Consider the following 22,039-nt stretch of genomic DNA (forward strand, 5'->3'; position numbering starts at 1 on the left):
CGGCTAAAAAGATCTCAACAATGTCTTCTCTCAAGTTTGACTCAACTTAAGCCCGCAATCAAAATTCTGAAATCTCAATAAGAACCCAAATATTTCTCATCAAATTCTTTCAAAACCAATCTGAGATGACATATCCACAAGCCATTTTACTTTCATAATCCAATAATCTATTGTATTTCAGAGAGAAACGCATTTAACAAGAAAAATTGTGAGGCAGCCGCAGGACTGTAAGATTTCATATTTTGATTAAAGATTATAAAGACAAACTCTTTTTAATTGTGCATGATTCAGGCAGACAAACCATGTATGATAGCAGGAACATTAAGAGCAAATATGAAAAAATATATAATTGGGTAAATAAGGTAAATTTTGTTTTCATGATGCCTTTAAAACAATGCCTAATATATATATATATATATATATATATATATATATATATATATATATATATATATTTTTTTTTTTTTTTTTTTGAGAAGAGCAACACATAAAACGAAATAATAAATAAAATGAAATAAATGGGTATTCATTGAGGTTGTTGCTCAATGCAACCGACATTCAAGTTAACAGATTCAATGCTTACATGTAATGCTCAAATGTTAATTCAGTATAAGAAACACACATTTCCTGGAAAGGTCTGACTTGGGTCATGGAGGCCTCTAACCAACAACTGTATTATCAGAAGACTTTCATAAACAATTCATACATACATACAGACCACAAACCGCTGGCTCTCCAGGCCACAACAGCAGGCTGGTGGTTGGTTAAATATGCTGTAGGTCACAAGTTTTTTTTTTTTTTTTCTGAGTTGAAACTTGCTTTTAGACACAGTAGAATTTTCCCTGATTCTAATGATTCTCATTTGCAATATGCTCATATGGAACGCCTGTGATCACACAAACCACAGGTCACTTTCAAGTGCTTCTGATGAAAGAAAAGCATTTTGTGATGCTACAGTTATTTTGGATATTTATAGTCTGACGCTTTAGAGATACTAGATATTTACAGAAATTAAGACGGTAATATTCAGTCACATTATATCAAGATTTATGTTGGAAATTGGAGCTTTTGAGTGTAGCCTACTTAAAAATGTATTGTGAATCCTGCGCAAGAACTCCCCCTAGTGTTGACTGATACACTTGATTTTGGAGTTATTATTCAAAGATGAGAGGATATTGTTTTATATACCAGGTTATTTTTTTAATAGCCTATAACCGATTGTGTTTGTCTGAAAGAAGAAAGTCATACACACCTAGGATTGCTTGAGGGTGAGTAAATGATGGGATAATTTGGGTGACCTAACCCTTTAATAGCAGTGTTTCCAATTAGTCAAAACAACAGCATAAAATATTGCACTTATGCTAAGATTAATGTTTGGTTTTCAATGTTTTCACAGTTGCCGTGAACCAATTTATCTGCCCAGTCACACTGAGCCGAACCAACCAAAACAATGTTCTGAGTTCTGAATTAAACATGAACATGGCATTTCTTTTCACATGCAGCAAGCTACAAATTCTCTTATTGAATTGCACCCCCCCAAAAAAAGAGAAGAAAATCAAGATTCAATACATTTATTACAAGGACTTTTTTTCCATCGTCGTGCTAAATAGGGGTAAAAAGAAAACATGCTTAGAATATGGAGCAAGAATGTGACTTAAAAGTTGGAACGAAGAGAGAGAAAATGGAGAATGTGATCTTCAATTTAATTATGTGGAGATCAGCAAAACTCTTAAAGATTTCAAGCAAAATGAAAATCCTCCATTTGATTGATAAAAGTCTTTTAACGCATGACTGAGTTATTAACTGCTCTTTGAGCAGCATAACAATGAGAAATTGTCACTGTCAGACTAATTTATTTGAACACAAGGTATTAAAAAAAAAAAAGATGAAAAAAAACTAAAAACAAGAATAATGAGAACTACAGCTGTAATCTTCAATCCCAAATTAACATGTGACAGACACACGCAACTTCGCCATTATTCAGTTTGTCCCCTATTTCACAGCCTAAAATATATATATAAAAAACCTTTTTGTTCATGGGGGACCTCAGCTTAAATATTAATGCTAAAATAACCCATCTGATAAGAAAGCAAATGCTTTTAAGGCACTCTGGACTGTCAAGGTACCAAAAGTAATGACGTTTAAAGCCCAATACAGCACTAGTGTGACTATAGACTGCATAAAAGCCTATGCAGTCTTAACTAAAAACTGAGGAAAAAGTCCTAAATAGTGTAATGCACAAAAGTAGCAGATGTGTTTGTCTGGGGTACACTAGGTAAACATTAGTGTTTCTTTGGTTAAGTGTGTCAGAACAGCACAACGAGGTCATACGAGTTTTCAAATGCATTGCAACGAGAATATTGCTTGATCAATTCATTATCATACTTAGAATAAAATAAACAAAAATGTGCATGCTGTCCTACATGAAAATGTCATGCGGTGGAAGATATGACGAACCGTCTCGAACAGCCAACTTCCTTCTCTTCCACTGAACCAAGAACGTTAAATAAAAGAGGAAGTGATGAGCCGATCAACTTTGAGCTGACGGCATGAAAAGTGCCAAAGCCAAAGCAAGAGTTTCTTGTGTCTCAGAGCTCTTGCAGAATATACACAGAAAACCACGATGTTCTGCTTTATGTGGAGCAGCATGACACAATCTACAACTGAAACCTGCGTTTGTGATCACATGAATGTAAAACCATGTTCATATGTATAGATAAATGTAAATAATATCTATATGACAATGACAGGCCATTAGAAAATACCATGAATCATCAATACTTTTAGCAACACGACTCTGACTCTACTCTTGGGGAGGGGGGACAACATCCACCATAGTAAAGTGCAAGACTGCAAGAAAATCAAAAAGGAGAACTGAAAATAATTTAGCATGAGTTTGTGAAAGATTCAAACAATTGCTCTAACCCTTTGCAATACTGATATGCCCTCGCAGGTCTTGAAATTAGGGCCGTTTGAGAGAAGTAGCCGGGAAAAACATCATTAGTCCGATTAGAAATGACTACAAACATGATGAATGAACAGTTGGAGTGTGTTTGAGGTGCTGGAATCAAATCAAAACACACGCAAAATTAAGAAGCTAATTTTCCCTGAATGCCCTTTTCTCTCTCTCTCTCTCTCTCTCTCTCCATGTAAAAATCCACATATGGCATAGTATTATTCTTTGGTACGATTCTCCCATCCTCATTTTGAGGGTTTGTGACCTCAAATGCAGTGTGACAGTCATTCTCTCAGGATGAACTCAAATGTCGGACCAGATCTACGGCTCTTCTTTGGGGTTGGTGGTGTTGGCACAGGAAGAGAGAAGAGAGCGTATGATATGAGAGGCCGTGTAAACCTCAGCAGACGGTGATGCGGCGCAGCGAATCTCTGGCACTCTGCACCACCCAAACCTCACCTCAAAAGAGACACTTTTCCCATAGTCCCGTCCGCTTTGAAACCCCGCGAGGTTCAAAGCACTCTGGCCTCGAGAGCTTTCGTAAGATGCTGATCCACAATACTGGTCCTGACCTACAGATTATCAAAGTGAAGATTAGAGTCCCTACAGTCATGCAGTCAACTCCCAGAGTTCTTAGGGAGAGGAAGAGAGGCTAGTGTTGACTCAAGGTTGCCAGTCTTTGCCTCGATGATAGGGAATGTGCTTGTAGCGACACCTATCTCCAAAATGACAGCCGGTGGTCCTCCAGAAGTAACACTCATCTCCGTTGACAGGACCTCTGCGTCTTGGCCTGGAAGTAGTACAGATTGGTGTGGACATTTCTTTCAAATCTTCTTGAAGAAGAAAATAACTGCATCAAAATATATTGCAACTTTTGAAACCTCAATTACTTTTCTCATTGAATGGAAAGTTCACCCAAAAATGTAAATTCGGTCATCATTTTACCCTCAAGTTGTTCCAAACCTGTATGAATTTCTTTCTTCTGCTGTACACACACACACACACACAGACACAATATATTTTGAAGAATATGTGTAACCAAACGGTTATTGGGCCCCATTGACTTCCACAGTATGGAAAGAAAATACTATGGAAGTCAATAGGGACGATCAACTGTTTGGATACACATATTCTTCAAAATATCTTCTTTTGTGTTCAGCAGAAGAAATAAATTTGTACAGGTTTACAACAACATGAGAGCGAGTAAATGAGGATAGAATTTTCTTTTTTGGGTGACCTATCCCCTTTAATAGCATAGAGACTGAATTACCCAGCAGCCCCTGCAGGTTGTTGAATGGCAGGTGTCGGGAGGACTTTCGGAATCCGTCGATCTGGATATCTAACCACTAGCCGGGTATTCTCAATAAAATGTCCCTGTTTTACAAAAGGTTTCACATTCAAGTATATAAACAATACATAGGGCTCAAAAATGGCTTGATTAAAATACTAATAATACTACTAACTACATTTTTATAAAATACACAGTTCAAAAGAAGGCTTGCTTACAATTTTATTTACTACAATTATTATAATTATTATTATTATTTTGTAATAATATTTTAAACAAATTCAGGATCAAAAATGGCTTTACTACAACTATAAACAATACTAACTATAATACTAACAACAACAAACAATAAATAATAATGAATTAAGCGTTTCACTCACATTGAGGTTCTCCATTGCACGGGAGGCCATGTTGGCATTCTTAAAGTTAACAAATGCACAGAAACGTTCATGCAGAACCCGAATGCTGTCAATTTCTCCGTAACTGGCAAACATCATCATCAAAAATTAAAACCAAATTCATGGGAAATCATTTTAGAACTAAAATATTGCAATAGCATCAGATCTCACGATTTGAACAGGTCCCGCAGATGTTTCTCTGTCAGTTCTGTGGTCACGTTGCCCACCCACAGGGAATTACAAGGACTTGTGGAGGCGAGTGAGAGAAAGAAAAAGAGAAATATGGAAATAGGATTAGAGGGAAAGAACAACATATAAAAAGTATGAAAATAAACACGGCAATCGGCTTACCTCGGCAGGAGGAGAGCACAGTCCTGATTTGAAGCTGTAAAATATATAGATTTGTTTATTACAATGTGACAAATTAGCTGTGAGAAATTAAGCGTTTAACTGCTGAGTTATGTTATAACAGGGATGTTATAATGTATAATGTGAAGCAAAGTTTAGTTGTTTATGTTGGCAGAGCAACATGCTCAATAATATAGACTTTAACTGATTTATAAAATAATTGATTTTAACATTTTAGTTGTACTCAAGTTGCACAAAGTTAAGCTTCTTTTGCATTAAAGCCAGACTAATTAATCATTTGTTATGAATAATTATCTTTTGGTTTAGATCCATCGGGTTTGAAATAAAAAGAAAATAAATTAGATAAAGTAGCTTTTATTTGTAAAGATTTTTTTATTATCATTAACAGTATTTATTATACACAGTACTGTATAAAACATAATATACACTTTTATAGTATATTGTTTTTATGTTTTAATGAAATTAATACTTTTATTTAGCAAGGACACATTAAATTGATCAAAAGTAAAGACTTTTATAATATTAAAAAATATTTCCATTTCAAATGAATGTTTTTCTTTTGAACAATTCAAATTTCTTTTCATCAAAGAACCCTGAAAAAAATACATGGTTTCCACACACACACAAAAAGCAGCACAACTGTTTAACATTAATAATAAATTATGTAATGATGTAGTAATGTAATGATTAAGTAGCTGAAGTAATGATGCTGAAAATTCAACTTTGCCAACATAAATAAATTACCTTTTAAAATGTATTAAAACAGAAAACATTATTTTAAATTGTAATATAATAGAAACGTTTCTACAATACTGTGTGTGATAAAATGACTTGTACTGTTAATTTCTGGTCATTCATGGCCCATTATTTTTAAACTAAATTGGCTTGTAGCAACAGCACCCTCAAGTGGTTCATTTCAATGAAAAATCAGACAGGAAGACGAGGAGCTCTTACCCTTCGCTGCAACGACAGCCTGCACTGTATTGTATTTTTCCAGCAATTGAATACTCTGCTCCTCATCATATCCAAGATCCTAATAAGAAGAAAGTAAAGAAAAAGCCTGAAATGATATTCGTTTCTTTTGCATTATTGCATTATTTTAGCTTCCAAAGAAGTATTTTTAAAGCTAACCCCGTTCTAAATGGAAGATCAAAGGAAAAATTCCCTCAAAAAGTACAATGATTTACTCATCCTGTTGTTATTCAAAGCCTGTTTGACTAATTTTCTTCCATGGAACAAAAGTTGTTTTTGTTCCAACCAAAGCTATGCAGCTCTAAAAAATTACATTTGGATGAGTCATACTGAAATGCTAAATTTTTCCATTGGTTTTCCACTTAAAATAAGAAAAAACTAAAATAAGTAAATGATTTAGGACTAATTATCTTGCGCTTTTATGTGCTTTCTCATGACAATGATCTACAACTTTGTGCATTCAAAATACACATTTTATCAGTACGTTTGGTAGTGTTCCATGGGAATCGATCCAAAAACCTTACTAATAGCTCAATGGTATACCAATTGAGATACAATAAGAGATCCAGTCCTCACCGTAAGTTGTTGCACTTTAGAGTACAAGAGGTCATTGACGGCTTCTTCACAATCTCGATCTAGTTTTAGCACCTGTTCCATGGCTTTCTCAGCTTCACTGTACCTCTATATTACAAACAAACCCACAACAAAGTTATTGACTCACCTAAATGCAGATTCACTCCAAATGGAGAAAAAATAAATATGCCAATGGGTCACACCTTAAGGCCCATAAGTGCACTTCCCCTACGGTAATAGCCTTTGGGCCAATCAGGAGCCATGTGAATGGACTTCTCGGCATCTGCGAGGGCCAGAGGGTACTGCTCCAGACAACAGTAGCAGTAGGAGCGATTCCCAAAAAACCTGTTATCAAAATATCAGAGTGAATTCATGAAAACAACAAAAATGGAAATACATGTGATATGGTTTCAGTCAAATCAAAGACTCACCTGTAGTCTTTCGGGTCACATTTGATGGCCTCTGTAAACAGACTAACAGCTTGTGTGTACTGGCCCTCCTGAACGAATCGAATCCCTTTTTCTGGAGTGAAAAGAAAGACAGACTTATATGGAGGAGACTGCATTAGTAAAGAATAAAAGCACAAATGTTTAAAAATAATTACCGTAAAACTTCAAATAATAGCCCGGGCTTTTATTTTCCCAAATCGCAAAACTGCACCGGCTTGTATTTGAGACAGGCGTCTATATGAGACAGGCCTTTAATTTAGTGTTGAGATGAGCATGACAGTAGGAGGTTACCAAATCTGTGTTTGTGTTTAACAGATCAGTTAATGTAAGAATTAGCCTACTATATTTCCGTATGTCTAAAGGGGGTCGCACACCAGACGAGAAGCGCAGCGCCACGTCTTTAAAATTCGAACACATTATTCTCTATGAGTGTACATTGTCTCAAATCGTCGTTCATGTATATACTGACTTCACCCTGTGCTGGAATATACATTCAGTTTTACATTCATTAACAGAAATCAGCTGCTTGAATGAAAATTGCTGATGTTATCGGATTTTCAGGTGATATTCTCAATTCATTCAGTTAACTGACGCTCTGAGGTAAAGTGGGGTGGGGTGGGGGGGGGGGGGGGGGGAGAGAAAACATATATTACAATGCTTTTGTGTTGTCGCGCAAATGTTTTGCGTTTCCTTGCAAAAGTTGTGTGTTCCCGAGAAAACTTTGAGAGACTTTCTAAGAAACGCAAAGAGAAATACAAAGGTTTTGTGAGGGGACGCAAAGGTTTGGCAAACAAACGCCATGGGTTTTGCAAAGAAACCCAAAGTTTCTGGGGAGAATGCAAAGGTTTTGCAAAGAAACCCAAAGTTTCTCAGGACAGTGCAAAAGGTTTCTCAGGCGAACGCAAAGGTTTTGCGAGAACACCCAAAGTTTCGTGGGAGAATGCAAAGGTTTTGCAAAGAAACCCAAAGTTTCTCAGGACAGTGCAAAAGGTTTCTCAGGCGAACGCAAAGGTTTTGCGAGGAAACCCAAAGTTTCTCAGGAGAATGCAAAGGTTTTGCAAAGAAACCCAAAGTTTCTCAGGACAGTGCAAAAGGTTTCTCAGGCGAACGCAAAGGTTTTGCGAGGAAACCCAAAGTTTCGTGGGAGAATGCAAAGGTTTTGCAAAGAAACCCAAAGTTTCTCAGGACACTGCAAAAGGTTTCTCAGGCGAACGCAAAGGTTTTGCGAGGAAACCCAAAGTTTCGTGGGAGAATGCAAAGGTTTTGCAAAGAAACCCAAAGTTTCTCAGGAGAGCGCAAAGGTTTTGCGAGAACACCCAAAGTTTCTCAGGAGAATGCAAAGGTTTTGCAAAGAAACCCAAAGTTTCTCAGGAGAACAAAAAGGTTTTGCAAGGAAACCCAAAGTTTCTTGGGAGAATGCAAAGGTTTTGCGAGGAAACCCAAAGTTTCTCGGGAGAATGCAAAGGTTTTGCGAATAAACCCAAAGTTTCTCGGGAGAGCGCAAGGGTTTCGCGAGGAAACCCAAAGTTTCTCAGGAGAGCGCAAAGGTTTTGCGAGGAAACCCAAAGGTTCTCGGGAGAACACCAAGGTTTTGCAAGGCAAACTTTGCGTGTTTTTTTTGTGTGTGAGAAAAAAAAAAGAATTACATACCTACTAGTAAGGCACTTCTTTTAGTTTTAGCATCTGATAAGCCAATGACCTGTTAAAAAAAAAAAAAGTTCAATATATTAATTGCGGGTTAATGATATATTACAATAATATACAAGGATAATATATTAATTACGGATTATTTTCAACAATGTCCATGCATCACATAAGCATGCTACTGATTACCACTGAAATAACTGACTTATCTATTTTGTTAAAGCAAAAAGGAAACACATTTAAAGCTGCATGAAAGACATTCAAATATGTAAATACCAAAAGTATGAACAAACAGTTCTACTGTGACACAAAATCAGGAAGAATGTGACATAACCCAAAAGCATTGGCTGCATCTCAATTCTAATAGTCTAATCACTGTATAATTATAATGGATTATAATTACCACATGCCAAATCGTAATTTACTACTGTAGTACAATGTTTTTGAAATAAATGTCTTATGTTAATCAAGGCTGCATTCATTTGATCCAAAATACAGTAACATTGTGCAGTACTGTGAACTATTATTACAATTTAATGTGGTCATGAACTGCATTTTTAAAAATGTTATAATGTTCTCTGAGGTCCACTTATGTTATTGAGATTTTTACATCACAAAAACAATTCTAATTTAGAAGTAAGAGGCTATTTTCACTGGTATTTAAAATGTTGATGTCATAACTGCCTGTTTTTGCAAAAACAGTTTCATGGCCGGTAAAAAACTTCTATGGCTGGTAAATTTTCTTAAAGTCCGCGTGAACCGGAAGTTGCAAATTACTTTTCTCCAGTGTTGTGACGTATTTCCAAGTGAAACGGAATATTGAACAGAGGGCAGAGTTTTACTTCAGTGCTCCTCCTCTCCATCTCTGCTCATAGCAGACTAACGGTTTGAGGGAAGTGGTTAAGCGTTTTTCAACCCAAGCCGTCAAGCCTACGTCATCAGAAAAGGAACGCCATTTCAGACCGGAAGTAACTTTTCAGACTTTGATTAAAGATTACCACGGCAAATTTTTTTTTTCGGTGTATTAACTTGCACGGATGAATTGTTCACCACAAGACTAGTAATATGCGCTAACAAAGTAAATAGGGTCAATTTTGATTTCATGTCGACTTTAAGTCCCCGGCCATTGGCAGGAGCGTCAGAAGTAAACGCCCAGTGCTATAATTGCATGGGTAGCAGTTTTGCATATTAAAATTTCAACGTCCCGCCATTAAACGAGTCGAATTGTTTTGAAAACTTCGATGTTGAAAAATATCTCGAAACTTAGTTATACACTTGCCAAAAATGTTAAACATTTATGCATATTACAAATGGTTCATAAGTCATGTTTGTGGCAAATAAAGTTTAAGTATCATAGTTAAAGTTGACAAAAGGAAGACTAAGTGTTTCGTGTAAACAGAATTATGAATGAATGTACCATTGTTTGTCACACTGTCTTTCTTCTTGGCTATTCTTATGGGACATTTCTGTCTGGGACAATAGTCATCACTGCATAATCTTTTATTTTCAGTCTCTGAAAAGCCTGCGTCGAACTATGTCTTGTTTATAAACGAATCCGCAGTAAAATGAAGTGAACACGAACCGTGTCTTACTGGATCTGACTGGAACTTTGTTAAAAATAAAGTTCATACACGTTTCCTTAATGTTAAGGATAACAAGGAAGGCAATGCAAAGACTGTTTTCCACAACTTGGCACTTCAAAATGTCTTGTAATCCTCAGAGGAATCACTTTAGTTTTATTGATGCAGCAAGCCTGTTTTGTATTTACTACTTCATGACGTGCAAATCGGTGGGCGGGGCTAAAGAGGCAATGATGTAGAAGTAGGCGTTGAGCTTCTGCAGAGCAGGTCTTTTGTCGCACTATGGTGTAATGTGACAAAATCCGAAACAATTACTTTTGGAAGCTTGTTTTTAAGCTGTTTTTGGACTAACAAGGAAGTTTTGAGTTCTGAAGTGTACAGGATATTTGTAAAGTACAATGACCTCTTGTATGTCAAAAGATCAAGGAATACTTGATTTCTCAATTCATGACCCCTTTAAAATATCATATTTTAATGTTATTTTAAAATGTATTCCATTGATGCCAATGCTGAATTTTCAGCATCATTACTCCAGTCTTCAATGTCACATGATGCTTCAGAAATTATTCCAATATGCTGATTTGCTGCTCAAGAAACATTTCGTATTATTATCGTCAGTGTTGAAAACAGTTGTGTTGATTAATGTTTATGTGGAAACCATGCTACTTTTTTTTTTTTTTTTTTTGGATTCTTTTATGAGAATAAAGTTTAACAGCATTTATTTGAGATAGTAATCAAATCAATCAGTGTCTCTTTTGATCAATTTAATGCAAACTTGATGAATAAAAGTATTTTTCATTTCTCCAAAATGTTCCTGTTCCCAAATGTTTGAACGAGTGTACACTAAACGTAACTAAGAAAAAAAAAAAAAGTAAAGAAACAACATTTACAGAAACATGTAAATAATATTTTGTATTATTTAACAAAATATTTCACAACAACCACAAAAAAGACAGTACTGTACCTACCTGTACCTAATGTAAAGGAACTAGGCATGTGCGACACTTCTTATTTTTTATTACTGTTTTAAGTCTATTTTAATGTGGATATGTCATAAGAGCACAACGCAACTGAAAGAAATGAGACACTGCAATAAATCAAACTGATGCCGGGTGGAGACACTACACGATTTTAGCCCCCATTTTAGCTACAGTTTTGTGGAAATAAACAAATGTGCAAAATCGGGAGGCAACCGGGGCTTGTTCATGTGAGTGACAATTGCGTAGTGTATGATCAAAGAAAATATTTGAAATATCTGAAATATTTAGCCTGCTAAATATCTGGACCCGTCTCTGCGACTCAGTCATGAAGTGTGAAATGTGTTTTGATTGGAAATTAAATCTGCGATGACCTATAGCCAATGAGAGAGCAATACAGGGCAAGAGAACGTTTGCAGGAAGGAGTCATAGACCTGCAACAGAACATTACAAGCATGGCTTCTGCAAGCAACCATTCTCTCATTTGTATTCTTCTTTTTTTGAAAATCGAGCAGTGTGCATCCAGCATAATATGAACTGGGCTTGCTGGGTAGATGCATAGTATGGTGAAACATGCAATCTGTCACAAAAGTGGCAGCTCTACCAGCTGAAAGAATAAAAGCTGTCATATAAGTCGACAGTGACAGCACCTTACAGATTTTTAAACCACTTTAATACCCAATAATCCCAACGCCCAGGTTCAGCGGGCTCCACCTTTACAACACAAGAGCCCCACAGATGGCAACAAACCACAGGACACTGAATAAACACTTAAACTCACTTCTCCAGTCCTGCTCTCATTTTCCTTGTTCTCTTTCGACTTGTGAGCTCCTTTACTTTTAGCTTTGGGTCGAATGTGATTGACAGCATTGGCAACAAAAGCACTGTTCACATCCCATCCCGGGTCCTGAACATGAGGAAACCGTGTCAAAGTCAGCAATTTAAACAATAAAACATTCAAACAGCAAACTCTGGAAGTCCATCAGCTATGGCAGAATGGTTGTCTCCATGTTCATACCTCCTCACTAGAACGGGCCGTCGGCTGCCGGTTGCTTTTGTTCCCTGAAGCCAGTGGAGGTCCAGAAAGACTTTTACTTGGAGGAGCGACTGGCTTCTCTTCCACCTTTGAAAGGCCAATATCTTCCACCTCCTCTGGCTCAGACTCCTCAGACTCGTCGAGCTCAGAATCAGCTCCAGCATTCTCATCCTCCTCCTGAAAGAAAATAAATATCACATCACATTTTTAAAAGTGTGTGTTGATAGAGCTAGGGGCATATACATAAAATGTACAGTATATTAAAGTTACAAAAATGACAGAATAGACAAAGTGTCTCTGTTACAGAACTAGTAAGCAGCATTTAAAGGCATCAGTGTCACGCAAATGTCTGGCCTTCTAAAATATCCTGTTTCAGCCAATGGCTAAAGTTCAATACAATTTGCATGCATTTTAAATAGTTTGGGGTCAATAATATTTAAGAATCTTGAAGAAAAAAAGTATCAGTTTCCACTAAAATGTTAAGCAGCACAACATTGATAAGAAATTCGTCTTGAGGACCAAATCAGCATAAAGATTTCTGAAGGACCATGTGACACTGAAAACTCAGCTTTATCATCACAGGAATAAATTACATCATAAAATCTTAAAATAGAAAAGAGCCATTTTAAATGGTAATACTATTTTATTGTATTTTTGATGCAGACTTGGTGAGAATCAGACATAAAAAAACAAAAAAAACACGGGTGTGTAAGGAAATTAGTTTATAAGGAAATTACCGTCTCACCCCCAGTTAATTCTGATTGGTCCATTGTTTTAAAGGGGTGGTATAATGCCCTTTTCACAAGATGTAAAATAAGTCTCTGATGTCCCCAGAGTGTGTATGTGAAGTTTTAGCTCAAAATACCCCACAGATATTTTTATATAGCATGTTAAAGTTGTCACTTTTTGAGGGTGACCAAAAATGCTGTGTTTTTGTGTGTCCCTTTAAATGCAAATGAGCTGCTGCTCCCGGCACAGAGGGCGGAGCTTCAACAGCTTGTTCTTTGCAGCTTCGATTACTTCACACAGACATGCACTGAAACTTTCAAAAACTTTTAGCCTTTTATGTTCAAACCGGAGTCAGACAAAGATGGAGAGACTAAAAAAGAAGTGACAACATTTCTGAATGGTAAGTTGATGAATTTATGTGTAGTTGTCTTCAAGTCATTGATTAGCATATTCTGTCTTGATAATCTATAAATCGTGTTCAGGGGGCGGGGTTTATGTAAATTTTAGGGTTTATGATGTCACTAACCCGAGAGGAATGTTGTGTAGTCCCTACCAGCTGTTTGTTGTAGTCCTTATAAAACTACTTCTTTAAAAGAAAATATCTCCCTTTGCTTTGAACTTTGAGCATTGTAACTTTTAACATGCTTTTTTTAAGTACTCAATAACCGTGGTTGAAAGAGGAAAAGATGAGATGCACTGATCTGCAGAAATGTATTAAAAAACGGTGCAGAAGGAACACATCCTGTGTCAAAGCCTTCTCACACCATCCTAACCATTAAACTAGTTTCAATTTACCTGTTCAGCACTTTCATCCTTTTTAACCCGTTCTAGTTTCTTCCGCTGCCGTTGACGCTAAAAAAAAAAAAAGAAATCTTTTTTTTGTTGGCCAGCAACACAATGCATGCAATAAAATCCATCTTATTAATGGCTCTCTTCACAATTAGAACAACATTTAAAAAACAATGCATAATAGATCTGCCCTGACAGTAAACTCTGTGTTAAAGGTGATTCATTCTTATACTTAGTGTGGCAAAGTGTATCTCCTCTCACCTTCCTCTTGGCTTTGCGCCTCTCTGCTTTCCGTCTGGCCTTCTCTTCCTCACTAAGACCCTCCTCACCATTTAAGACATCCTGTAGAACACACACAAACCCAAATGAGAGAGTATCAGGAACAAACAAACACACAGGTACTTTATTTGCTTCAGAAAAGAAAAACTGAGCAAAATAGCAGCAAACAGAGGTCCGTTTCAGAGTAGTGCATGTCCTTAAAAAAGGAAGTTTACCCTATTTGAGAGACTTATTTAGTTGTACGTGCTAACACAAGGTTGAAAATGTTGCAAAACCACTGTGGAGGACTTTGGCCTCTATAAATCCATATGCTGATTGACAAAGCACAAATGTTTGAAGCCAGTGTTGCACTCACTATGAGTGGTTAACCAAATAAAATGTAACTCAAAGCTTTAATTCTTAAAGATGACCACAGTGTAACAGTTTTGTGTGAGCAGACAACACTTACAATGTCTGATATTATACAGCCTGTAGAAGAATGCACACTATCATGGATAGATAAGCCATTTGAAATTCAGCAATGAATGTGAAGCATTCACCAAATAACACAGTGTTTCTTGGAACAAAGAGCCTCAAAACAACTGCAAAGAATATGCTGGGAGTAACTCTGTTTGGAGCACACCGACCCGACCTTAACCCAAAGGATTTGTTGAGACATGACTGAAAGATAAAGTTCATTCACTTATTTATTTTAATTTTTTGAAAGAAGTCTCTTATGCACATTAAGGCTATATTTATTTGATCAAAAATACAATCAAAACAGAAATATTGTTTTGAAATATTATTACAACCTAAAATAACTTTTCTAGTTTCATATATTTTACAATTTAATTTGTTCCTGTGATGTCAAAGCTGAATTCTCAGCATCATTACTCCAGTCTTCAGTGTCACATGATCCTTCAGAAATCATTATAATATGCTGATTTGATGCTCAAGAAGCATTTTATTATTAGCAATGCTGATAACAATAAGTGCTGCTTAATGTTTTCGTAGAAATCTATCCATCTATCGCTGGTCAGAATTATTTGCCCCCTTGGTAAATATGATCAAAGATGGCTGTAAAAAATGTATTTGCATTGTTTATCCTTTTGATATTTTATTTAAACTAAATAAAAAAATAACCTTTTATTGAAGTAACAGAATTGAAAGTAAAAAAAAAAACACATTATGAAAGAAATGTTTTTCTCCAAAACACATTGGGAACAACACAGTATCGCTTTTCTTTTACATAAATTAAAATTAACACATAAGTACTGGGATGTTAAAATGTTATAGTTTGGATACAAACACTGATCTCTACGGCACCGGTCAAAATAGAGAAAGTCACGATAGATAGATAGATAGATAGATGATAGAGGATAGATGGATAGATGGATAGATGGATAGATAATATTGTTACATCACTAGGTGGTGATGACAGGTGACTATAAAAAAAAAAATATGTATCATTCACTCATGAGTTTTTTTTTTTTTTTTTTTAATGCTGTTCATCCAGTAATGAAGCAAGTGAAATGTCATCGAATCATTCATTCAAACTGATTTTTTTTTTAAATAATTCATTCAAATGTAATGTTTGAATACACTGTATATATAACACACACATACTAGTGTTGTCACGATACCAAAATGATTGTTTCGATACCGATACCAAGTCAAGTATTGCGATTTCGATACTTTTTCGATACTTTTCCTGAAAAGGGAGAAACACTCTCAAATATCATTGCTGTGCTTTATTTTAAAACCGGGACAACATTCTAATCATATAACACACTAATAAATGAACATATGAACAGCAGATATATTAAACATTTGAACAAAATATGAAATATCAAAATATTAAAAATAAATTAGAGCAATGACATTCAAGGTAAATTTTTTTTATAAATTTAGCAGCATTATCTCATTTATCATAAGAAACATAAGAGCTTTATCTTGATTCTGAACTTTGAATAAAAATATGAACAGCGATTATATTAAACAATGTTTAATATTGGTAACATATGATAAGCCTCATTGGTGATATATTTGACATGTGGGGAGAGAGTTATGGAAGGCCTATACTTCATGTTAAACATAAATATATAGCAGCAAAGACAACGTCGGCAGTGTTGACGGCAAAATAAGATACAGAATAATTCGTTCTGTATTGAGAGGTGCAATATTTGAAAATCGATAATATTTTTGTATTTATGTCAACACTTTCAAACATCAAAATGTAATTTATTAATATGTATTCGTGTCAAAATGACATAGAAACATCTTTTCCTATTCTATTTTGCCTGGAAACGCTTCCAACACGCTTGCGTGTCGCGTGAAAAATAGGCGTCGGTTCTATTTCTAGCATGCACACGTTTTCCGCGCGTCTTGAGCTGCGCAGCAGGCAGTTAACATGGGAGCCGAAATAAAAACGGACACGACACGCAGCCAGTGTGTCGCCGGCCTTACAAATCTGGAACGCGGTCATTCTTAGAAGTATCGATCCTAATAAATTAAGGAATCGTGACGTTAATAATTTCCGATTTACTTTTGAAGTATCGGTGCACCGTGCAACAGAGCAAGGTAGGCAACATACTTCCATATGTCACTCCTCGCGTCATCTTTTTCTACGAGTCGTGGACCACTTGTGCTCGCACATGCAGCCATCTCGCTGTAGTGTTTTGTCACATGACACTGACAGCTGCAGGTTATTTGCAGCGTGCGTCAGGAAAAAAACACAGACGTCCATAGGGAGGCGGTTTTTTTTTTTATCGATACTGATAAATTTAGGTATCGTGACGTTTTTAATTTCCGAGTATCGCGATACTTTTGAAGTATCGGTACACCATGCAACACTAACACATACTTAAAATTTTCATATAGCCTACACTTTTAAGGCCACTATACACGTCGATATGCAGGAATCGATCAGGTATAGTTAAAAAGACAGCCAGTTAGTAAAAGACCTGAATTAAGTTAATTAAATTTCAGACTTAAAACTAATGGTCAGAAAACATATGAAGCAGTTCATTCAAAAACAACAGGGAAACATGCAGGTCTTTTGACCTCTCATTCTCATTTCTGATTTAATGTAACAATTCATGAAAAAAAGCCCAGTGTTCTTGTACCTGTGAGAGCATGTGGTCATTTGGAGCACCTGTGTCCATCTCCTCTGGCCTTTCATCACTGGAGCCTGTGGAAATATCCAGAGAAAACAATCCATAAGTCCAAAGTCCCAATTCAAGCAAAGATAATCACTATAGCCTTAGCCAACATCACACTTTTTGAGAATTAAAATGTTCAATAATGCAGAAAAGAGAATCAACACAAGCCACTTGTTTTGTATCATGTTGTCAAATCCCATTTCCTAGTTCTTTATTCACTCCAAATGCTCACGAGTCACGACAAACTCACAATAAGAAAATACCATTTCATTTGTGACTATGAAATGACATTGTCAAATTGTTACAAACCCATGAAAACTTTCCTCACAAATAAAGTCTTGGTTTGTACTTCTCTAATTGCATTAGCCACTAAGGCCTATGTCATAGGCTATATTTTTAACCTTGACTGCAGATGGTTTTGTTTAATTAGCATTTGCAGGGTCAAGCTGTGCAAAGATTTTAATTTCACATAATGTCTGCCACAGAAAAGCCAACTAAACCAGTGGGAAAAGAGTTATCAGCAAAAAGAAAAACACACTCCCTCATCAAACATGGGGCCTAAAGCCCTGCAGGATTGCAATTCATTTGTCAGCTATCTTAAAAGTTTCCTTGCTGCAACGGTAAAATTAGACCTTGCAGACATTTCTCTAAGCTACACGGCCTCACATAAACTACACAGCTCAAAACATTCCACAAGAAAGCCATTTAAACAACGGCCTAGTAAAACAATACTTTCTCTGAAGATTGTCCAATGACAGATATTTGGATTTTGCCATTAGCTAATCTAAGCAAATGGTTTTCAGACCAGTTTTTAGGTTTTCTCTTCTTTTATGTGATTCATGATAGCTCAGTGATAGTTTTATCCTTGATTCAGCCCAGGGTTTTGATCATCCTAATACGCAACCATCTGCACAATGTCCGAAAACCTACATAAACAACACAAAATGACCAAGTCCAATTTTTTTTTTTTTTTGCCATTTCTTAGCCAAACAATAACATTCCTGTTTCAGAAAGAGACAGAACTTTGCAAGCTTGTTAACCGATTCCAGAGAAATGAAGATACATTAGGTGCTCAAAAAACTTATTTTCCGTGTATTCAACCACTCCTATTAGCCATTACAACACTCTTAATATCCCACATAAGTGTTCTCATACAGCAAAGAGATGCACACAGTTTGCCTTCAGTTATAAATCACAGACAAAGTAGCACCACAAATCTCAGGCAAATGCAAATGAAGCAGGCCGTGATCTGAGACGAGTCCTGCGGTTGCAGAGAAGTGATGCATCGACCAGCAAACTTCCCTTTAGTGACACATCTCACACTTCGATGGCCTCGTGACAATGGCGGTCGAAAAACTGATTTACCTAGGTAAGATACAGAAACCGCAGATGGCCCCTGGCTAGTCACGTCTTCCTTGGATCATGCAAACTGTTCCATGCAAAGATCCCCACTGATACGGTTTTCACTGCCACCAGTCAGAATGCTGAATCCATTTGATTAAAACAGCAGTGGAAAATCTTGATTCACAATACAAATAGGTAGCCTAAATACTTGCATGCAGAAAAGGACTGTAAGGAAATGTCACAATGTTAACAAAGATGTTTATTTAAGCTACTTGGTAGATACCCTGCCAGTGCCAACCTTCCACATCTCCGATCATTTTACTGTGAATGCAACAGACAGGCAAATAGCAACTTACAGCAACAGCCCTGGTGGGAAAAAAAACTATGTACACTTCAGCATTTAATGATGGATCATGATCTTAAGCATATTTACATTTCTACCACCAACTTTTGAGTACAGACCAATATTAGACAACACAAACTAGCTAGCAGTACTTCATGTAATGACAATGCACACAGACACATACACACACACACAAACCTCAGTGAAAAAAGGTTCCAATTAAAAGCTAAAGGGGCTTTACAGCCTGATGTCATTTGGGGAACCTTTTCAAGTTCCATAAAGAATTTTCATTCTCTAGCTTTTTATAAAACCATCCATGTATTCATTATTTAAAGAGTCCAGACACCAAAACTCTGGTCTGAAGAATCCAGTTTAAAGGGTTAGTTCACCCAGAAATGAAAATTCTGTAATTATGACTCAGCCTCATGTCGTGCCAAACCTGCAAGACTTTCGTTCGTCTTCGGAACACAAATGAAGATCTTTTTGATGAAATCTGAGAGCTTTCTGTCCATCCATTGACAGCTACGCAACTGACACTTGATGCTTCATAAAGAGATCGTAAAACTAATCCATATGAATTGAGCAGTTTAGTCCAAATTTTCACAAGAGACTTGATCGTTTTATATGATGAACAGATTGAATTTAGGTTTTTATTCACATGTAAGTTTGATCAGCGAACATTACCAGTAGCTCAACCGAACCTGATTGACGGAACAGAACAAACCTCTTGTAAAATGCTCAAACGTGATGTGTAACACGAGAATGAACCTCATTGGTTCTCGCCTGTCAAGCAAACATGCTTGAGCTTCCGTTTACCACAACTGATGTGTGAGTTGATATGTGAATAAAAGCCTAAATTAAATCTGTTTATCACATAAAGAGATCGAGTCTCTTCAGAAAATTTGGACTAAACTGCTCGATTCATATAGATTAGTTTTACAATCTCTTTAAGAACTTTTTGAAGCGTCAGAGAGGTAGTTGCACAGATTGTCAAGGAAGGGACAGAAAGCTCTCAGATTTCATCAAAAAGATCTTCAGTTGTGTTCCGAAGACGAACAAAAGTCTTACGGGTTTGGAACGTCATGAGGGTGATGACAGAATTTTCGTTTTTAGGTGAACTAATCATTTAAACTGGTAGCTGTTTTGGAACATTAAGAGGTTTCTATCTGACCATTGGCTGGCCTTCCCATGTAGATGCCACCACACCAGATATGTCATCGTTTCAGATCACTCACATTTGCCACAACATTTTTCAACTTCTGGTTGTAAAAACCACTGAGATTTGAAATTGGATAACCTTTCACAGATGGGAATGTGTTGGTTTCTGTTTTTTAAGTATTAACTCAATATTACTGGGTTTTAAACTATGGTAACTTTTTAATGTAATGTTAGCCAAAGCCTGTGTCTTGTTGTGTCTAAGTTTCGCAAAGTCATCTGCTGAAGTCTATTACAGATTTAGATATTCATACATGCGTCTAACTATGGTTGTGGGCAACTTGCTCACAAAATGTTCACAAACCAGCTTTGACCGTTTCAACATGGAGAACGGCTTACGTATAGCGGCCAACAGCTGCTAATGAGGCATCTATGTGCCTCATATATACATATGCATATATATATATATATATATATATATATATATATATATATATATATATATATATATATATATATACTATGGGTCTACCAGCTACCACATTCCAAAAACTAGGAACCAGTGATCATGTTCCGAACGCAGCTCCCAGCTAGGATTTTCCAACATAGATCAAGAACTTGTCAAGAAAATAATCAAGATAATCTCCAAAGAATCATATGGGTAACTCAAGAACCCCAAATGGTCTTTGATAAGAAGGATTGTTGATTATCCTAAAGAAACATTGAAGAACCTTTGTGTTTATTATTGTATGAAAAGGCAATTTTTGCCATTAGACTTGAGGCAGCCTTTAACTCCTGTGCGCTTAAATTTGCAAGAATGCTAAAACCATAACAAATTATAACTAAATTATGATGCATCTGAAATGGTTTGTCTGAAAAACTTTATTCTTAATAAAAACACACTCAAACAGGAAATCATCAGCAGTTAAAATCACATTTAGTGTCTGTGATTCACAGGCCAGTTGCATGTGATTTATCTGAATTAAATAAAATAAAAAAGCCTGTGGTAAACGTATACATTTAATTTCTTTAATTAATCAACTGTAAATAAATGAATATAGAATATGTGAGAGATTAGGCTAACAAAGTTTAACTCGAGTTCGTTGGCTAGTCTTTGTAATATTAATATTTAACATTAAATATGGATTTGACACATATTAAGGCTTAAACAAAATTACCATCGACAAATAAAAGGTAACCGGTTGACAACCGCAGTTACATTGAGCCTAAAAAACATTCGCAAGTGGCATCATGATTTCTTCAATACGCTTTTATATCTATATAAAACTGACTCACATTAGATATCAGTCACTAAAGTGCGCTATGGCGAGATAAGCATATCGTGCACTTTGTTTTACGCTCTGGTTCATGGAAAACTAACTTTATAACTCGGACAGACAGAAACAAAGTTTACAAGCAGACGTGAAACTCACCGCTGAGCCCCAGTAACCGGCCGAAATCCAAACCGAACTTCATTAGTCCAACCATCCAGCATTATTACCCTCAATAACACCACAGGAACATATACACGACAGAATACATGTTAAAACAACAAATGAGTCAACATCTTTAAACTTGTAGCGAGCTGTTTCTCTTCCTGGGCGTCGAGCGGAGCGTCAGGCGGGTGTGTTGAACTGTACTCAAGCGCCTCCCAGAACAAGCGTCTTAAAGGGCCGCAGGGGCCATAGTGTGCTGGAGCCACACTTTTCGCTAGTCAAGTCAATAGCATTTTATTACTCATTTGCACAATTACACTGGGGAAACTAGGCACTGAAATGCTTGTGACGATGCTCACACTTACTTAAGCAATAAGCCCCTTGAAGCCGTGTTTTACAGTGGATTTAGGACAGCTAAGGGGCGTTGTAAAAAAAAAAACTGCGTCGTGTCTAACAACGCCCCTTTGCTGTTCTAAATCCACTGTAAAACACGGCTTCAAAGGGCTTATTACTTTTATAAAACGGTTACTCCATAAAAAAAGATGAATTCATTCAACAAAAAAATAAAGTTAAAACACATTT

The 22,039-nt window shown here is 36.4% G+C and overlaps 1 protein-coding gene and 1 long non-coding RNA gene across 4 annotated transcripts; one reads left to right on the forward strand and one right to left on the reverse strand.

The window, feature by feature from the left end:
- Nucleotides 1–1,555: 1,555 nt before the first annotated feature.
- LOC309486976 (uncharacterized protein) lies at nt 1,556–21,676 on the reverse strand. 3 transcript variants are annotated; one of them, XM_082154501.1, is made up of 16 exons: nt 21,455–21,676; nt 17,144–17,208; nt 14,022–14,102; nt 13,767–13,823; nt 12,225–12,419; nt 11,988–12,113; nt 8,656–8,704; nt 6,988–7,078; nt 6,760–6,901; nt 6,560–6,664; nt 5,966–6,044; nt 4,994–5,027; nt 4,814–4,888; nt 4,625–4,727; nt 4,227–4,330; nt 1,556–3,786 (listed from the first exon to the last, which is right to left on the reverse strand). In XM_082154501.1, the coding sequence occupies exons 1-16, from the start codon at nt 21,507–21,509 to the stop codon at nt 3,714–3,716; spliced, it is 1,434 nt and encodes a 477-aa protein (XP_082010627.1). In that variant the 5' UTR covers nt 21,510–21,676; the 3' UTR covers nt 1,556–3,713. The 3 variants fall into 3 exon arrangements, with proteins under 3 accessions (XP_082010627.1, XP_082010626.1, XP_082010625.1); XM_082154500.1 differs by having other exon boundaries at nt 1,556–3,789; nt 21,455–21,675; XM_082154499.1 differs by having other exon boundaries at nt 1,556–3,746; nt 21,455–21,672.
- LOC309487035 lies at nt 7,125–8,313 on the forward strand. The gene is made up of 2 exons (XR_014201720.1): nt 7,125–7,912; nt 7,954–8,313. It is a non-coding gene; the product is annotated as an uncharacterized lncRNA (long non-coding RNA).
- Nucleotides 21,677–22,039: the final 363 nt, after the last annotated feature.

Source organism: Leuciscus leuciscus (assembly GCF_965113295.1).
Source record: "Leuciscus leuciscus genome assembly, chromosome: 22".
In the NCBI taxonomy this organism is placed as follows: domain Eukaryota; kingdom Metazoa; phylum Chordata; class Actinopteri; order Cypriniformes; family Leuciscidae; genus Leuciscus; species Leuciscus leuciscus.

Coding starts and splice junctions, on each gene's coding strand:
- LOC309486976 (XM_082154499.1), bottom strand. CDS start 21,509: ATGGTTGGACTAATGAAGTTCGGTTTGGATTTCGGCCGGTTACTGGGG. Junction 6,902..6,987: donor TGTGACCCGAAAGACTACAG/GTGAGTCTTTGA, acceptor TTTTGATAACAG/GTTTTTTGGGAATCGCTCCT. Junction 4,728..4,813: donor CTGCGGGACCTGTTCAAATC/GTGAGATCTGAT, acceptor GATGTTTGCCAG/TTACGGAGAAATTGACAGCA.